Raw genomic sequence first — 15,974 nt, 5'->3', positions numbered from 1 at the left:
CCAGTCCCCAGCCCAGGCAGCCCTGGGGAGCAGAGGGGAATGCCCTCCCCACCTTCCCAGCTGCCACAGGAGGGAGGGAAAAGAAGTCCTCCCGGCCAGATGCCTACCCGTACAGCCAAGTATTGGGACACTGGGGAGCCCCTGCCTCAGGGGAGCTTTCCCCACCACAGCCCAGGGTCTCCCAGCCCGGGGCAGCCCCAGGGAGCTGAGGGGGATTCTTCCCCTCCCATATCCCAGAGGTGCTTGCCTCAGCCCCTGCCAGTCTCCGGGCAGCCTCAGGGAGTGGAGGGAAATTCTTTCACTCCCCTGCAACTAGTTTTGCCTCAGACTCCCAGCAGCTGAGGCAAAACTGACAGTGGAGGAGTAGAATTTCCCTTCACTCCCTGAGACTTGCAGGGGCTGAGGCAAGCAGCCCCGGGGTTGGGGAGGGAAGAATTCCCCTCAGCTCCTGGGGCTGTCCCAGGCTGAGGGACCCTGGGCTGCCGTGGGGGGAAACCCAGGCAATGCAGTCCCTGCTCCGCTCAAGCAGACAGCACAGCCCAGGACTACAAAGCATGCTGGGATGCTGGAGGACTATGAGTTACCTTGAACCAGGAAGGGATCTGGGGCAGAAGTTCCATAAACCAGTTCAGCCTAAACCAGCTGAGTCTGATGCTACATCCAACCAGGTTTATCTTAAACCAGTTTCAGCCATTTTGAAAGCAGTTTATGTGCACTGAACTTCTGTTGTGTTACAGGTTTACACCAGTTCCCAAGCACTTAAACCAGTTTGCGTGCAACTTCCGCCCCTAGCCCTAGTGACAGCCCTTTGCCAGCAGGTTTCAGAGCTATTTGCTGACATAAGAGGAATATTAAACTTTGAAGTGGTGAGTTTCTATTCCAGGTTTCATAAAGGTAACACTCAAGTGGCAAGAGCCTGTTTCTTCCTCTCCTCCTCTTATTCGTTCCATCCCTTACCTGGTTTCTCATCTATGCCCCCTCCTCTCCAGCCCATCCAGGCTCTTATTCTCCTGTTCACCATCATCCATCCCAGCTCCTGTCCTTTTCCCCTTCTGCTTCTGTGCAACCCTTCTCCTGACCCCTTACATTTTCACCTGGCTGCTGCCCTAGTACTTTGCATTAGCCCCCCTCCCCATCTACTGATTCCTGTCCCTCTCTTGCTCTGCATGTATTCCATCTCATGCAGTTCCTTTCTCACTCCTTTCATTTTCTCCCACCCTTATATATCAACTGCCTTATTTCTCAGCACTTTGCATTAAAGCCAGCTGCTACCTCCTTCCCTCCACGCTATCGGGCACCAAAAGAGAGACCTGAAAGTACAGAATAGCATCTCAGTTCCTGTCCCCTGCATTACAAGAGCCCATAGAAGAAATGATAGCAGCAGAAGTCCTACTCAGCCCTTGGGCTGGAGCATTTGCAGAAGACCTGGGATGTAAATGTGGATAGCCCACCCAACGTACAGGAACTATATATGAGGATCTTGCATACCCCAGGCAGATGAGGTCTGAAGAATTTAGGTGTCAAACTAAAGAATCTCTGCAAAGTTTGTAGAGGCTGTGATTGCTCAGAGCTTTCTAACCTGTCTAATCTGAGCAATTTTTCACAGGAACAGCAAAAGACAAACTAGGGTGATCCCCTCTATTTCCACTAGCCTATCAAGTTTCAGCCCTTGCTCTTAAGCATGAATCCCATAATGGAAAGTGTCAGGCAACCTTCATTATCTGTGGCAACATTAATAAACTCCAGAACTCTTACAGTATTCACACTAAAGAGTGAAGCAGAAGGCAAGGCAGGGGGGAACCTTTGAGACTGACTGGTTCAGAAAGCCTTGGGCAACAGCCTACTTCATCAGAAGCTATGAACAGACTTGAAGAGAGCAGGGGTATGTGCCCAAGAGCTGAACATACAAGATCAGCTTCTAAATTATTTTAGAAACTCAGATTGACAAGGAAGTTGTACCAAAGCTTTGTTTAGTTAATGCAACTATGAATACAAATAAGGCCAAACAGCAGGGAAGGGAAATGGAGCTTTTACACTGGAAGTCTTAGTTAAAGCACTCCAGCAGCTCTGCAAACACATCAAAAAGTACCTAAAATAAATGGTTAAAAACATACTGTACTGTGCTAGTAATCTTACACAGCTATTTTTCATTTATATTTTAAATTTGCTGCACTTCGCCTTTAAATTCACTTTCAGTACTGAAGTCGGAAGTAACAGACGGTTTCAAACAAATTTCTTTTAATTAAGCTAGTCAGCTGGGCATAATGAAACCAATTAGCACTAATTTAAAATGTTAGCAGTCAGAGCACTGTACTCAAAATAAGATGGATCAGGAATAATTTAAAAGCAAACAGCTTAATTTTCACTTTTCCCAGCTGCAAAAGACCTGCATCATCTGACAGCCATTACATTACTGTCATTCTAAATATCTCAATAAATGCATTAAAGACTTACCCAAAATATGCTTGCAAACAGCAAATGGTGATTTTGACTTTCTAAATGATAAGAATATGTGCTCGGCATGCTGGCGTTGTTCATTATTGACCATGGAAGGTGGTGCCTAAGAGAAAATAAAGTTTCCCTGCATTTTAGTAATCTGTAAAGTAACATTCTTATTGCATACGAGTAATTTCATGTTCTAGTAAATATTTGCCTCAGTGACTAATACCAAAAAAAGCAAAATTAAATCTGCCATGGCAAGGTGCCTGTAATTTTTCTGGCACAGCCTTCCTATTAGTAAACTATCCATGAATACCCACACCTACATCACAATGTAAATACATCTTTTTATGAATATTCACATTGCAAATAACCACATGTTCTTCTGCATTGCTAATATTAAAACAAAAACACACTGAAAAAAGAATGGTAGATGGATATGAAGATTCTCCATGACTCCTCTTTGTCCTGAACTGACACAGCCCAAATCACAGCAGAGCTCAAATAAAAAGCCCATCATCACCATTTAAAACATAACATGAACTACTGAAATGTCAACCAAGAGAAATGGAAATATTGCTAACACAAGAAAGGTAGTACTACTTCTGGTAACTTTTTTTCTCTGAAAGTTTACATTTAGAAGTTGTAAAGGATATAATATTTCTAAAAGGCAAAAGAAACTGGACATGATAAGTTATCAGCAGTAACATACTACCCTCTAGTGCTGAACATTAAAACTGAGAATCTCAGTCTATTTTTTAGTAGATGCTAAGCACTTATTCTCATCCGCACTCTTTCCCAATTATAGAAAAGAATGATAAATATGCTTTGCTATCTACAAGCACTTTTCTACAAGTATATTAACCAGCTCCAAATATTAGCATTATCCTAACCAATGTATATGGTAAGAGTAAGTCTCTATCATGATTCAGTGCAAGCTTCTATTCCTTGATAATTACACACCACCTCCATATTAATCAGTCTTCACTAACATTTTACACATATATGTAGCAAATAACAAAATTGCACGAATTCATCAATTTTATCATCTAAAGCAGGACTCTCCAACAGGGACAACTTCTAATCTAAATCCAAAGCCAGCACAGCCACACACATCCTCAATTCCAAAATAAGTGGCTTTTTCCCCCCACTTATGTTAAGTGGAGGGGAAAAAAACAAACTCTCTTGAAATCAAGGTAATACAGTAATATGGTGTTGCAAACAAGATCAGCAACTGAAGAAAACCCAGCTTAGTGCTATACTGATAAGGTATCTAAAATTCATAGCAGCACCAGGGATATGCAGCCCTCAGATGTGACCCCTGCTAGCCTGGCCAGCAGGCTGTGCAGCTTCTGGCCACGTAGAAGTTGGACAGCACTCACCTAAACAAACCCCCCCCATGTTTTATCCTTGCATTATACAGCCACCAGAGGGAGCTTAAAGTTCACTAATCCAGTTTCAAACACCTTCATGCTACTCTTCACACACTGCAGAACTCCTTCTAACTGCAGAAGTACCTTATAAAGGCAATGCTGTTGCCTTTATAAGGCATAAAGCTTAACGCTGTTTCGCTTAGCACTATTTTGCTATAACACCAATTTTAAATTGATACCCGATTTCACTTAGTGCTCAGTGCATTTCATTATAATAATGCTCGCAGCCACCATCTTGGGTTATCAAATACTTTCGGCTTCGCCAACGGGCGCAAAGGGAGACGATCCGGATGTGAAGAAAAAGAGGGAAAGGGGCCAGGAGGCTTCCTTGGCTGACCAGAGAAATCCAGGGCAGCCTGCGGACTAAAAGGGGAGCATATAAAAAGTGGAAACGGGGAGAGATTACCAAAGAGGAGTATACCTCCTCTGCTCGCACTTGTAGGGAGGCAGTTAGATGGGCCAAAGCTATCATGCAGCTGAGGATGGCATCCCAAATAAAGGATAACAAAAAATTGTTTTTTAGATGTATAGGGAGTAAAAGGAAGGCCCAGGGTGGAATAGGACCCCTAATAAATGGGCTAAAGCAATTGGTGACAGACAGGGGGGATAAGGCTGAACTCCTCAATGAGTTCTTTGCCTCAGTGTTCCTAAGTGAGGGGCAAGACAAGTCTCTCACTGGGGTTGTAGAGAGGCAGCAGCAAGGTGCCAGACTACCACACGTAGACCCTGAGATGGTGCAGAGTCACTTGGAGGAACTGGATGCCTTTAAGTCGGCAGGCCCGGATGAGCTCCATCCGAGGGTACTGAAGGCACTGGCCGACATCATTGCAGAGCCACTGGCAGTAATATTTGAACACTCATGGCGCACGGGCCAGGTTCCGGAGGACTGGAAAAGGGCCAATGTGGTCCCCATTTTCCAGAAGGGGAGGAAGGAGGACCCAGGCAACTATAGGCCAGTCAGTCTCACTTCCATCCTAGGCAAAGTCTTTGAAAAAATGATCAAGGCTCACGTTTGCGAGAGCCCGGCAGGACAAATTATGCTGAGGGGAAACCAGCACGGGTTCATAGCAGGTAGATCATGCCTGACTAATCTAGTCTCTTTTTATGACCAGGTTACAAAACGCCTGGACACAGGAGAAGGGGTTGATGTCATATACTTAGACTTCAGGAAGGCCTTCAATATGGTATCCCACACCATACTGGTAAACAAGTTAAGAGGCTGTGACTTGGATGACTACACGGTCCGGTGGGTGGCAAATTGGCTAGAGGGTCGCACCCAGAGAGTTGTAGTGGATGGGGCGGTATCGACCTGGAAGGGTGTGGGCAGTGGGGTCCCGCAGGGCTCGGTCCTTGGACCGATACTCTTCAACATCTTCATCAGCAACTTGGACGAGGGAGTGAAGTGTACTCTGTCCAAGTTTGCAGATGACACAAAACTGTGGGGAGAAGTGGACACACCGGAGGGCAGGGAACAACTACAAGCAGACCTGGACAGGTTGGACATATGGGCGGAAAACAAAAGAATGCAATTCAACAAGGAAAAATGCAAAGTGCTGCACCTAGGGAGGAAAAACGTCCAGCACACCTACTGCCTAGGGAATGACCTGCTTGGTGGAACGGAAGCGGAAAGGGATCTTGGAGTCCTAGTGGACTCCAAGATGAACATGAGTCGGCAGTGTGACGAAGCCATCAGAAAAGCTAATGGCACTTTATCATGCATCAGCAGATGCATGACGAACAGATCCAAGGAGGTGATACTTCCCCTCTATCGGGCGCTGGTCAGACCGCAGTTGGAATACTGCATGCAGTTTTGGGCGCCACACTTCAACAGGGATGTGGATAACCTGGAGAGGGTCCAGAGAAGGGCCACTCGTATGGTTAAGGGCTTGCAGGCCAAGCCCTATGAGGAGAGACTAGGACACCTGGACCTCTTCAGCCTCCGCAAGAGGAGGTTGAGAGGCGACCTTGTGGCTGCCTATAAGTTTATCACGGGGGCACAGAAGGGAATTGGTGAGGTTTTATTCACCAAGGCGCCCCCGGCAGTTACAAGAAATAATGGCCACAAGCTAGCAGAGAGCAGATTTAGACTAGACATTAGGAAGAACTTCTTCACAGTTACAGTGGCCAAGGTCTGGAATGGGCTCCCAAGGGAGGTGGTGCTCTCCCCTACCCTGGGGGTCTTCAAGAGGAGGTTAGGTAAGCATCTAGCTAGGGTCATCTGAACCCAGCACTCTTTCCTGCTTATGCAGGGGGTCGGACTCAACGATCTATTGAGGTCCCTTCTGACCCTAGCATCTATGAACGCTCGGTTTTTCAGAAACCAATTAAGAGCGCTAAGCAGGGATTGCCTGTACTGTAAGGCTTATAGAGTTGTTGGTTGTAGCCCTGTTGGTCTAAGAATACAGGTTACTTAGACAAGGTTCTTTGGGTAAATGTGATATCTTTTATTAGACCAACTAAAAGTTATCCTTCTTCCAACTCCACACCCACCCCCTTAAAACACTTTTTAAAGTAAAACCTAAAAAAAACCTTGACAAGACTGAGGCTACTAATGTGCTGCGATTGCTGCCCATCATATGGACCTGTATCAACCTGTTCCGTGTTATCCTTTCTGTGCATTCAGCCATTATCTTTTTTGCCTTATAAATTCATTGTTAGCTTTCTTGGGCAGAAGTAATCTTTATGTTTTCCATCTGTACAGCACTCAGCACAATGATGCCTTCACCTACAATTAGGGCCATGAGGTGCTATAATATTTAAAATGGGTTTGTCCTTTTTATTTGATTGTTAGTTTCTCTTGGACACAGAAATAGGAAATGCTGATGACGTCAACAACAGCACTGAATAATGAAGTCTAACCTAAGTGGAACTACACATGTGAATAAGGATAATTATTGCCATAGTCAAGTTTATAAATAAGGATGATTATTCACATGAAGGAAAGACAACCCAAAAAAAATGTTCTTGCAGAGAAGTACAAAGACTATAAACCTAGAGAGATTATCAGACAAAACATTACAACCCTAGTTTTGCAAGCCAGGTTTTACAGAGAAGCTCTTCCCTCTCTGTCACATCCCACTAGCACTAAGTGGGAAATGTAAGGAAAGGATGAACAAATTGGCTACAAATACCTGAAGTAAAACTGTAGCAGGGCCAAGCAGCATGTGTTGGAGGATTTAATGTTCTGTCCAGATTGCAGAAATACCAGTTTTTCACAATCCTACACTAGGAAAATTCTGGACTGCTGCTAGAACTATGCAAGGAGCAAAAGGGGTGAAAGGAGAAAGAAAAGGACTTTTCTTTTTCCTCTTACCTTCATCCAGATCATAATTCCTTCCAATACTCATCCCTCCACAGGGCATGCCATTCTGCTAGGGAATGGTTGCACAATAAAAGTTAACAGTCCCTCTTGGCAAAACAGCAAGGTGCTCAACATAGAGCCACTTCAGGGAACTGGACATCTTGTGGCTTCCCTCAGCACCGCCACATGCATTGGCAAGCTCCCCAGAATGGCATAACCTAGCTCTCATTTTCCAAGAGTTCAGTAGTGGCAAAAAGCTACAGAGTACACCTTTCCAGTGCCAGCCACAAGCTCATAACCACTACAAACTGTAACTAAACTTTTATAACCAAAGTTAGAAATCTTCAACAGGTAATGGAGCTAAGAGCAGGGGAAACTATTTCAGGAATTCCAAAGATGAAGCTGGAATGACAATCAGGACACAATGGGATTGGCAGTATAATAAGAACATAGGACTTGCTACACCAGATCAGACACTAGTAATTCGAATCTGAGGTCCTTACTCATTCTGGGCAATGATAGATGCCTCTGAGGGAGGGGAGAAATCAGAACAAACTTACCATTAACAATGATAAAAATAATATGCTCAAAAGGATTTTTTTTAACCATAGGTTGCTCTCAAATGAGGGTTTATTTTTCTTATAGATACTTACGCCAGCTAGCACTGTTCCTTATTCACACAGTAGAATCCCAGAAAGAATAAGATTTCCTTAAGCGTTTAAAAAAATGTTAAGGGTAAAGACCAATGAGTTAATTATACATTACGTAACACACATCTTGCAAGTTGTTTTTCCAGTGTTATTGCATATGCCCTTCCTTTTATACTAGGACATAAAGTAAATAAAAGTAAAATAAAGTAAATAAAAACCCAATGCAATGAATACTATGGAGGCATTATTTGTATATTTCCACCATGCTCTCTCTTATCTGTTCCTCTCTAAACAGTCATAATCTTCCAGCATTCTCCTCATATAATAGAAACTTTCCATATATATAAGTTTAGGCAGGAGGCAGGGAAGGGCAGGGCAGCACCTTATAGACTAACTTGTTCAGAGACATGAACTTTGATAAGCTACAGCCTACTTGGTCCAATGCTATGACCAAGTGGGCTGTAGCCTATGAAAACTAATATCTCTAAATATGTTAATCTATAAAGTGCTACCCTGCCCTACCTATTGCCCAGGTTCAGCAAAACATGGCTAACTAACTCTCTCCATTCCTAAGTTTAATTGCCTGACCCTTTCTTCTGTTCCTAATAAAAAAAACTTTTGAGAGATACAAGTAAATATAAAAATCAATGGTATTATTTCTTTACATGCTACTCTTACATTTTTCTTTTAATGCCAAAGAAAAAATGGGCCCTAAGGGATATAAATAGAGAGTTAATTCAGAAAGGGTCACACAGCTATGCAAAAAGTGATTACAGACAAAAAAAATCTTAAAATGAGTGAATGCACAGTGAAAGTTAATAGGAAAAGGATTATGTATTTTGGCAAGGGCCAATAAACTGACACCTGGAAAGCAATCAGAGAATGTAAAAAACTACAAAGGAAGATCAGTCAAGGTAGGCTAGACTGACAGTGACAAGCAGAGGGAGTGAGGAAAACAGGAGGTAGATAATAAAACTGGCTTATATACTGAGTGGACACCTAGCCCTACTGAAGTCAGTGGGAAAACACCTTTGACACTACCATCAAGTCACTTCATATACACATTTAAGGTTATACATACTTCCCCTCCCCTTAATGATTTAATTCTGAAAGTGGATTTTAAGGGGGGGTAGAGGAGGGGAAGGAGCAGGAGTCTTGTATTTGATCCCTGCTTTACTTCCCTTTTTTGCTATATGTCTATTTACAAAATTTTCTCTGACCTGTGGTAGAAATATTTTTAGCTGATGTGCCACAACAATTTTGGATGATGTGTTAACAGTGATACCAGCTTCTTTCTAGATGCACACAAATTTCAGCTCAGATGATATTACCTAGTGACCAAGTATACATCTAAAATTAACAATCCCTGAAAAGACAACAAAACAGTTCTGTCTTCTTCCTAAGCAAAACCCAATGGAGAGTGACTTGGAGGGAAGCTACCAACATATTTATGTAGATCAGGGGTGTCAAACTCCCTTATCATCTCAAGCCAGATCTGGCCTGCAGGGCTCCTTAGAAGACTGAATCCAACCCCACCTCCAGTGGTGGGGTGTAAAGCAGTGGCATTAACTAATGAGGGTTCCTGAGCCACAGGAATTAATGCAGCCATCACTCACCCCTCTGCCACCAACATGTACCTGCAATGGGGCTCCATACACCATACAGAATTCATCAGTATCCCTCACTCTTCAATTCCCATTCCTGCCTGGAGCCCCTCTGGCACCCCTGTAGATGCTCACAGCTTGTACCCAAAAATGTAGTGTTATCATATTGATCTTTTATAGAAATATTTTTGACATTATACAGTTGTGCTAATGAACAAAAAGTTAAAGTTAAAATTAACAGTAGAACCATAGAATCCTAAAAAATTAGGGTTGGACAGGACCTCAGGAGGTCATCTAGTCCAACCCTCAGCTCAAAGTAGGACCACCCCCAACTAAATCATCCCAGCCAAGGCTTTGTCTACCAGGGTCTTAAAAATCTCCAAGGATGGAGATTCCACAACTTCTCTGGGTAACCTGTTCCAGTATTTTACTACCCTCCTAGTGAGAAAGTTTTTCCTAATATCTAGCCTAAACTTCCCTTGATGCAATTTGAACCCACTGCTCCTTGTTCTGTCATCTGCCACCACTGAGATCAATCTGGCTCCATCCTCTTTGGAAATCCCCTTCAGGTAGCCGATGGCTGCTATTAAATCCCCCTTCAGTCTTCTCTTCTCCAGACTAAATAAGTCCAGTGCCCTCAGCTTCTCCTCATAAGGCATGTGCCTCAGCGCCTGAACTATTTTTGTTGCTCTCTGCTGGACTCTCTCCAATTTGTCAACATCCCTTTTGTAGTGGGTGGCCCAAAACTGTACACAGTATCCCAAATGTGGCCTCACCAGTCCCAAATAGAGGGGAATACTCACTTCCCTCAATCTGCTGGCAACACTTCTATCAATGCAGCCCGGTACGCCTTCAGGCTTCTTTGCAACAAGGGCACACTGTTGGCTCATATTCAGCTTATTGTCCACTCTAACCTCCAGGTCCCTTTCTGTAGAGCTGCTGCCCAGCCAGTCAGTACCTAGCCTGTAACTAACATTTATTTTATTATTGATTCTAATAATTGTTTGGTCAAGTTTTTGTTTAAGAAACTTGAGGTAACCAGCCAGTAGAAATAAATAAGAGTGAGTGAGTGAGTGAGTGAGTGAGTGAGTGAGTGAGTGAGTGAGTGAGTGAGTGAGTGAGCCCTAACACAGAGTTAAAAAAAAAAATCCCATTTGGTAAAATAATAAAGAGGGATTCAATGAATAGTACACATTATTTACAGAAAGACTAGAACGGTAACCTTGGTCTGTATTTGTACTTTTCCCTGGTTTGCACTGAAGGCAATAAAGTACAATAGATCATAGCTGAATTTAGGATCTAGGAAGGTAGGGCTGGAAGGGAGTCATTCCTGACTAAACCATCCCAGCCAAGTGTCTGAGCTGCTCTTGAAAATTCAGGGATGGAGATTCCACAGCTTTTCTACATAGCCTGTCCCAAGGCTTCACCATGTCCATAATCAGAAAGCATCTCCTATTCCCCAAACTAAACTTCTGCTGCTGCAGCTTGAAGCCATTGCTCCTAGTCCTGTCTCACACAGGCACAGAGAAAAGGCTATTCATCCTCTCTTTACTCTCCCTTCAGCTACTTGAAGACTTAACAAATGCCTCATTAGTCTTCTCTTCTCCAGACTATATAACCCTAGTTTGTTCAGCCTGTCCTCAGAAATCATGTTTCTCAAGCCTCTAATCATTTTTGTCCCTCTCTGCTGGACTCTTTCCAGGTCCACAACTGGATACAATACTCCAGGTGAGGCCTCACCAGTGTTTGAATAAAGCAGAAGAATCGCTTTCCTTGATTTGCAAGAGACTCTCCTGTTAATACAATCCAGTATGCTTTTTTCCCCCCCAATTTAATGTATTTTCTATAAAAGGAGGGAATTTTACAAATTAATTTATTAGGCAGCAGAGCAGAATAAGAAAGCTTTCCTCCAGTCCTTGTTAGTTTTAGCACAGAATGTCTGAGTACACGAGAAGACCTATAGTCTTTTTATCTTCAGAAGTGTCTCATCTAAACAGGATCTCAACACCAAGAGTAGGAAGGGCAGGAAAGCATGCTTACCAGATGTCTTTGTTAAAGGAAAAAAAATAAGATCAAACTGATTGTACCTGCTACTTTCAAGACCAGAGAAGCTATTTTGCTAAAGACAATGTTTATGTCTGCAAGTAAAGTACATTACAAGCCTGAAGATTTCTCACAGAAGTGCAATTCTGTAAAATACACAGACTAAGGCTGTCTAATATTCAGTCTTCCCCTTTTCAGTAAAGCGGAATAACTCGTTTGTTCCCAACCTGTCATTTATGACCACTGCTGGTTTGTCACATGGTAAACAGCTCCTCCCCATTTCCACAGATTTCAGTGTGGTGTTTAGACGTTACCTATTTAGACAATCTAGAAGCCTTTAACAGCCACTAACAACGAAAAGCTTCAATTGAATCTGCATCACCAAAGGATTATTACAAAAAATATCATCCTCAGGGGCTAGCACCATTATAAAAACAGGAGCTGACAGCCACCACCAGGAAAGACATACCTATGGAAGCAGGGAGAGAAGGGACCCAGGCGGTTAGTCAAGGTGTCCCAATAAGAAAGGCAGAGGGAAGCCAAGTGACAGTAAAACATATGCAAAAGGAGAAGATAAGCAAGGAATTTGAGAAGCACGTGCAAGGGAACCAAGCAGCATAAAAGCCCATGCTAAGAGTAGAGAAAGAACAAACAGATAAGTGATGGGAAATGGATTAACTGCACTACTTGCATTTTTTACTTTTTTAAACAAAAAGAATATCACACATTAAAGGCAACTAAAGAATGAAATATTAAATTCTACAAGTAATTGTTATAATTATCAGGTTATCAATGGTTACAAATGGGAGGCTAGACAGACCACATTTTTCTAGTAAGAAGTACAAGACTCTCTGAAGGAGTTTTTTTGTTTTTTTTTAAACAACTGACAAAAAGAAACCTACTCACCTGTAACAGCAGTTGGCAGGCAGAACTGCTATGGGCCAAAATGGCCCAGGCTCAGGTGAGACTCAAGCAGGCAGTTCTAGGACACAGCTGCAAGTCAACCTTCACTCCCCCACCCCCAACTTTTCCCCATGGCAGCACAGCAAAAGTGCCTCAAAACCATAGCCAAAATGCCCCCACACTGTGAAATGCCACTGAAGCCCCAATGCCATGGGCCAGATCAAATGGCTCTGGGGATAGGTCGCCACACCCTGTCCTTTCCTTTTATATGTTTAAGAACCTCAATTTTTTCCTAAAGGATATCATAGCATATAAAAACTGCCATTTATCTGAGCTCTTATGGACTTGTTACTTCAACAAAATGAAGTAGCAACTGCATTTCAACACAACCAGAAGCTGTGGAATAGAATGCAAGGAATAGTTTAGATTAATCTAAGACTCAATATTTTTCTTGGATTTGCTATTTGAAGCAAACATTTAAATTATAGGATTAACTGGTTTTTTCAAATGAAGATGTCAGAGGTCATTTTTAAACAGTGCCCAGAAAGATCACTTTATTTAAGTTAAAAATTGACCACTTTACTTTTGCAGACTGTCTTTGTTTTGCTTGCTTTCCGATAGCCCTCAGATAACAAACCAGTACTCCTTCCTTGTCATTAAATGCTCTCAGACAAATGTTCAGATTGTCTATGAAATTTAAAGACTTGTCTAGTTAAGAGGACTTCAATAACTAGGAGTGAAAAGAAAAAAAATGCAGTTAGATTTATTCAAACTCTACTTCTTTCTTTAAAAAAAAAAAAACAACAAAAAAACTACGAGCTGAAATCTCTAACCGTGAGCAAACAGCTACAAAACAGACTTGCCCAAGAGAAATGACACACACGGAAGGTGGAAAAGGATTTTCATTAGATGAAAATTTTATCACTGTAGTATGATGCAAACTACTTAAACCCCCTACTGCCCAGCATTTATTTCTCAGTTTATATTTGGAACCAGTGCGTGACTATGAAAGGAATTACCTCCTACACACTAACTCTCTTGTATCTTGCCATCATGAAGATTCTCATCTTAAAAAAAAAGTTGCTTTCTCCACCTCAAGGCTTTTACCAACCAGATACTTCTAACAAAACCCTTCTTAAGGGATAGATTTCATCATCAATACCATCCTATTTTCATCCTTGAAGTGGCCTGTATGCAACTACTTATTTTAAACATGCATATATACACTACCAATTAATTCGTGTATAAGTATATGTAAATAAACAGATATATGTGCACATATTTATTTTGGTTCTCTATCCAATCACTCACTGTAATCAATATCAGAAGTGGGTTGCTGAAGAAAATAAAATGTGATTTCCTCTGTAAACATTAAATGATGCAATACCTACCTGGCACTTTCATCCTGTTACCCAGTGAATAAGTGAGACTCCTGATTTCTATCTAGGTACTTCATTCAGACTTAGGGGTTACAAGTTCCTCCTCCTACTTCTACCCTAGCCAAAACAGCTTAGACATCCAAAAGTTATTGAGAGATTATGGATGTAATTTCTCAAAACACTTCTGTATCTAAAATAATAAAGTTCTCATACACATTTAGGGACTACTTATGTCTTTATGATAGCAATTACGGCTAGAGAGAAAATAAATCTCAATAATATTTAAATAGACACCATGCCATATTAACTTGGCTTTGTGTTAACATGGCTTAATATAAAAAACAAGTTTGCAAGCCTATATTTTATCACTAACAATTTTTAAATCCTGACTGAGAAAGCCAAGGATTTTTGGGGGTGACATCTTTTATTGGACCAATGACAGCTGAGATAAAGACAGACAAGCTTTTGAATGCAAGACATTCTTCCTTAGGCCTTGTATTTGAAAGCTTCTTTAACTTTATCCCAACCATGCCGTTGGTCCAATAAAAGATATCACCCCAAGAACTCCTTGCCCCTCATGTAATTCCTGGACTACCATGGCTACATCACACTATATTTGCAAGAAAAGGCACAATTGGATCTAATGTGTGATCTGCAATCAGGCCTCCTGCAATGCCACATGGGACACATGCATTACCTGGTTAATCGCATCTTAAATGTAACATGTAGAGGGGGCCTAATACTACTAAATCTTGACTGGACAGTTTCCTAAAGGGGATGTTCGAGTCCAAACAAGGATTTATTCAAGGAAGTCCTATGGCCTGCATTCTACAGGAAATCAGACTGGATGATCACAATGGTCATGTAGAACTTTTGATCTACAAATCTACTACTAAATTCAACATTATTTATCATCATCAATTTACTTGACTTACAGCTGGCAAAACACTGCCGGCAGTTGATCTCCTACAGCAAAACACATTTTCCAGTTTTGATAAATTTTACTTAATTTTGATTCATGGGTAAGTGCCCCATGTGCATAGTTTTCTCTCTAGTCTGTGATGGCTGTGACTATACCTGGAGCAATTAAAAACTTGTAGGGGGTCATATTTTTGTCCCACAAAGTCTAAGCAAGCAAGCTTTTTGCAGGTGGAGTGGGTGGATGGTTACAGGGATAAAATTCACTGCTGTAACCTGAAGTCTAGCGCCATAAGAAAGCAGCTAGGCACCCAGGGCAGTAGTGACTTACATGACAATCACAACCATACAGCTGTGGCAAAAGCCAGTCCCCCTCTCCCACCCCATTCCTATCATATCCAGGGACGTTTCCCCTGTCACCACACCCTAATTAGCTACTGCTGAATGTAGGGCATAGGCCTAAGTACATCAACTCAACAGCTGGAACATCAGCCACAGTTCTGTAGCACAATTTGCAAAATATAATTGCCAATGAGTAAGAGCTAAGAAAAGATTGTGATAGCTGACTGTTATATATATAATTTTTTAATGCAAAAAAAGATTGTACTGGTCTTCAAACCACCCTTTGTCTGTCACTGTATTACTAGAGAAATTACAGATGCATATAAGAGAAACAAAAACCTTGTTTACAAGGAATCAAAGAAACAGGGCTGGAAGGGACCTCAGGAGGTCACCTAGTCCAACCGCCTGTTCATTCTTATCTAAACCATCTTAGACAAGCATTTGTGAAATCTGTTCTTAAAGCTTCAATAACAAATCAACTACCTGAAAAATCAAAAACACCCTAAAACTTGCCATAGGTAAAACTGGAGAATGAAGGCACCACAATGCCACTTAAATTATGCTCAAGAGATCCAAGGAAGAAGACCATGCTACTCACTAGAGGAAGGCAAAACCCCCCACAGTCTGCACAGGCAGAACTAAGATTTTGAAAAGGAGGGTGCAGGCAGTGTAGCACATCATCATCACCACATATGGGATCCTGATTTCCCCTGATAAAGTGACAAATTCTCTGATAAAAAACCTCAAATCTGTGATAAAAATTAAAAGCCCCCCACAGCCCTGCTAGTGCCCCTCACTCCCCCCCACAAGATCCCCAGTCCTGCTCATGCCCCTTACTCCCCCCACAACAGCCCCCCCAGCCCCACACACGCAGGCAGAGACACACAGACAAACACAGACATACATACACACCCCAGCAGGTAGCTGTGGGGAGGAGGGGATGGGAGGAAGGAAGGGGGTGG

General features: G+C 42.2%; 1 protein-coding gene across 2 annotated transcripts in view; it reads right to left on the bottom strand.

Annotated features, from left to right (window-relative positions):
* The window catches only part of XPO4 (exportin 4), a 144,616-nt gene that overhangs the window by 111,598 nt on the left and 17,044 nt on the right, over positions 1–15,974 (bottom strand). For both annotated transcript variants that reach the window (XM_059720556.1, XM_059720547.1), the window contains exon 2: positions 2,455–2,560. In XM_059720556.1, coding sequence (XP_059576539.1) covers positions 2,455–2,560 — 106 coding nt within the window. The remainder of the gene's footprint in view (positions 1–2,454; positions 2,561–15,974) is intronic.

The sequence above is a fragment of the Alligator mississippiensis genome, chromosome 1 (assembly GCF_030867095.1).
Source record: "Alligator mississippiensis isolate rAllMis1 chromosome 1, rAllMis1, whole genome shotgun sequence".
Taxonomy (NCBI): Eukaryota; Metazoa; Chordata; order Crocodylia; family Alligatoridae; genus Alligator; species Alligator mississippiensis.
Note: the sequence above shows the minus strand (reverse complement) of the source record. Positions and strands in the feature narration are given on the sequence as shown.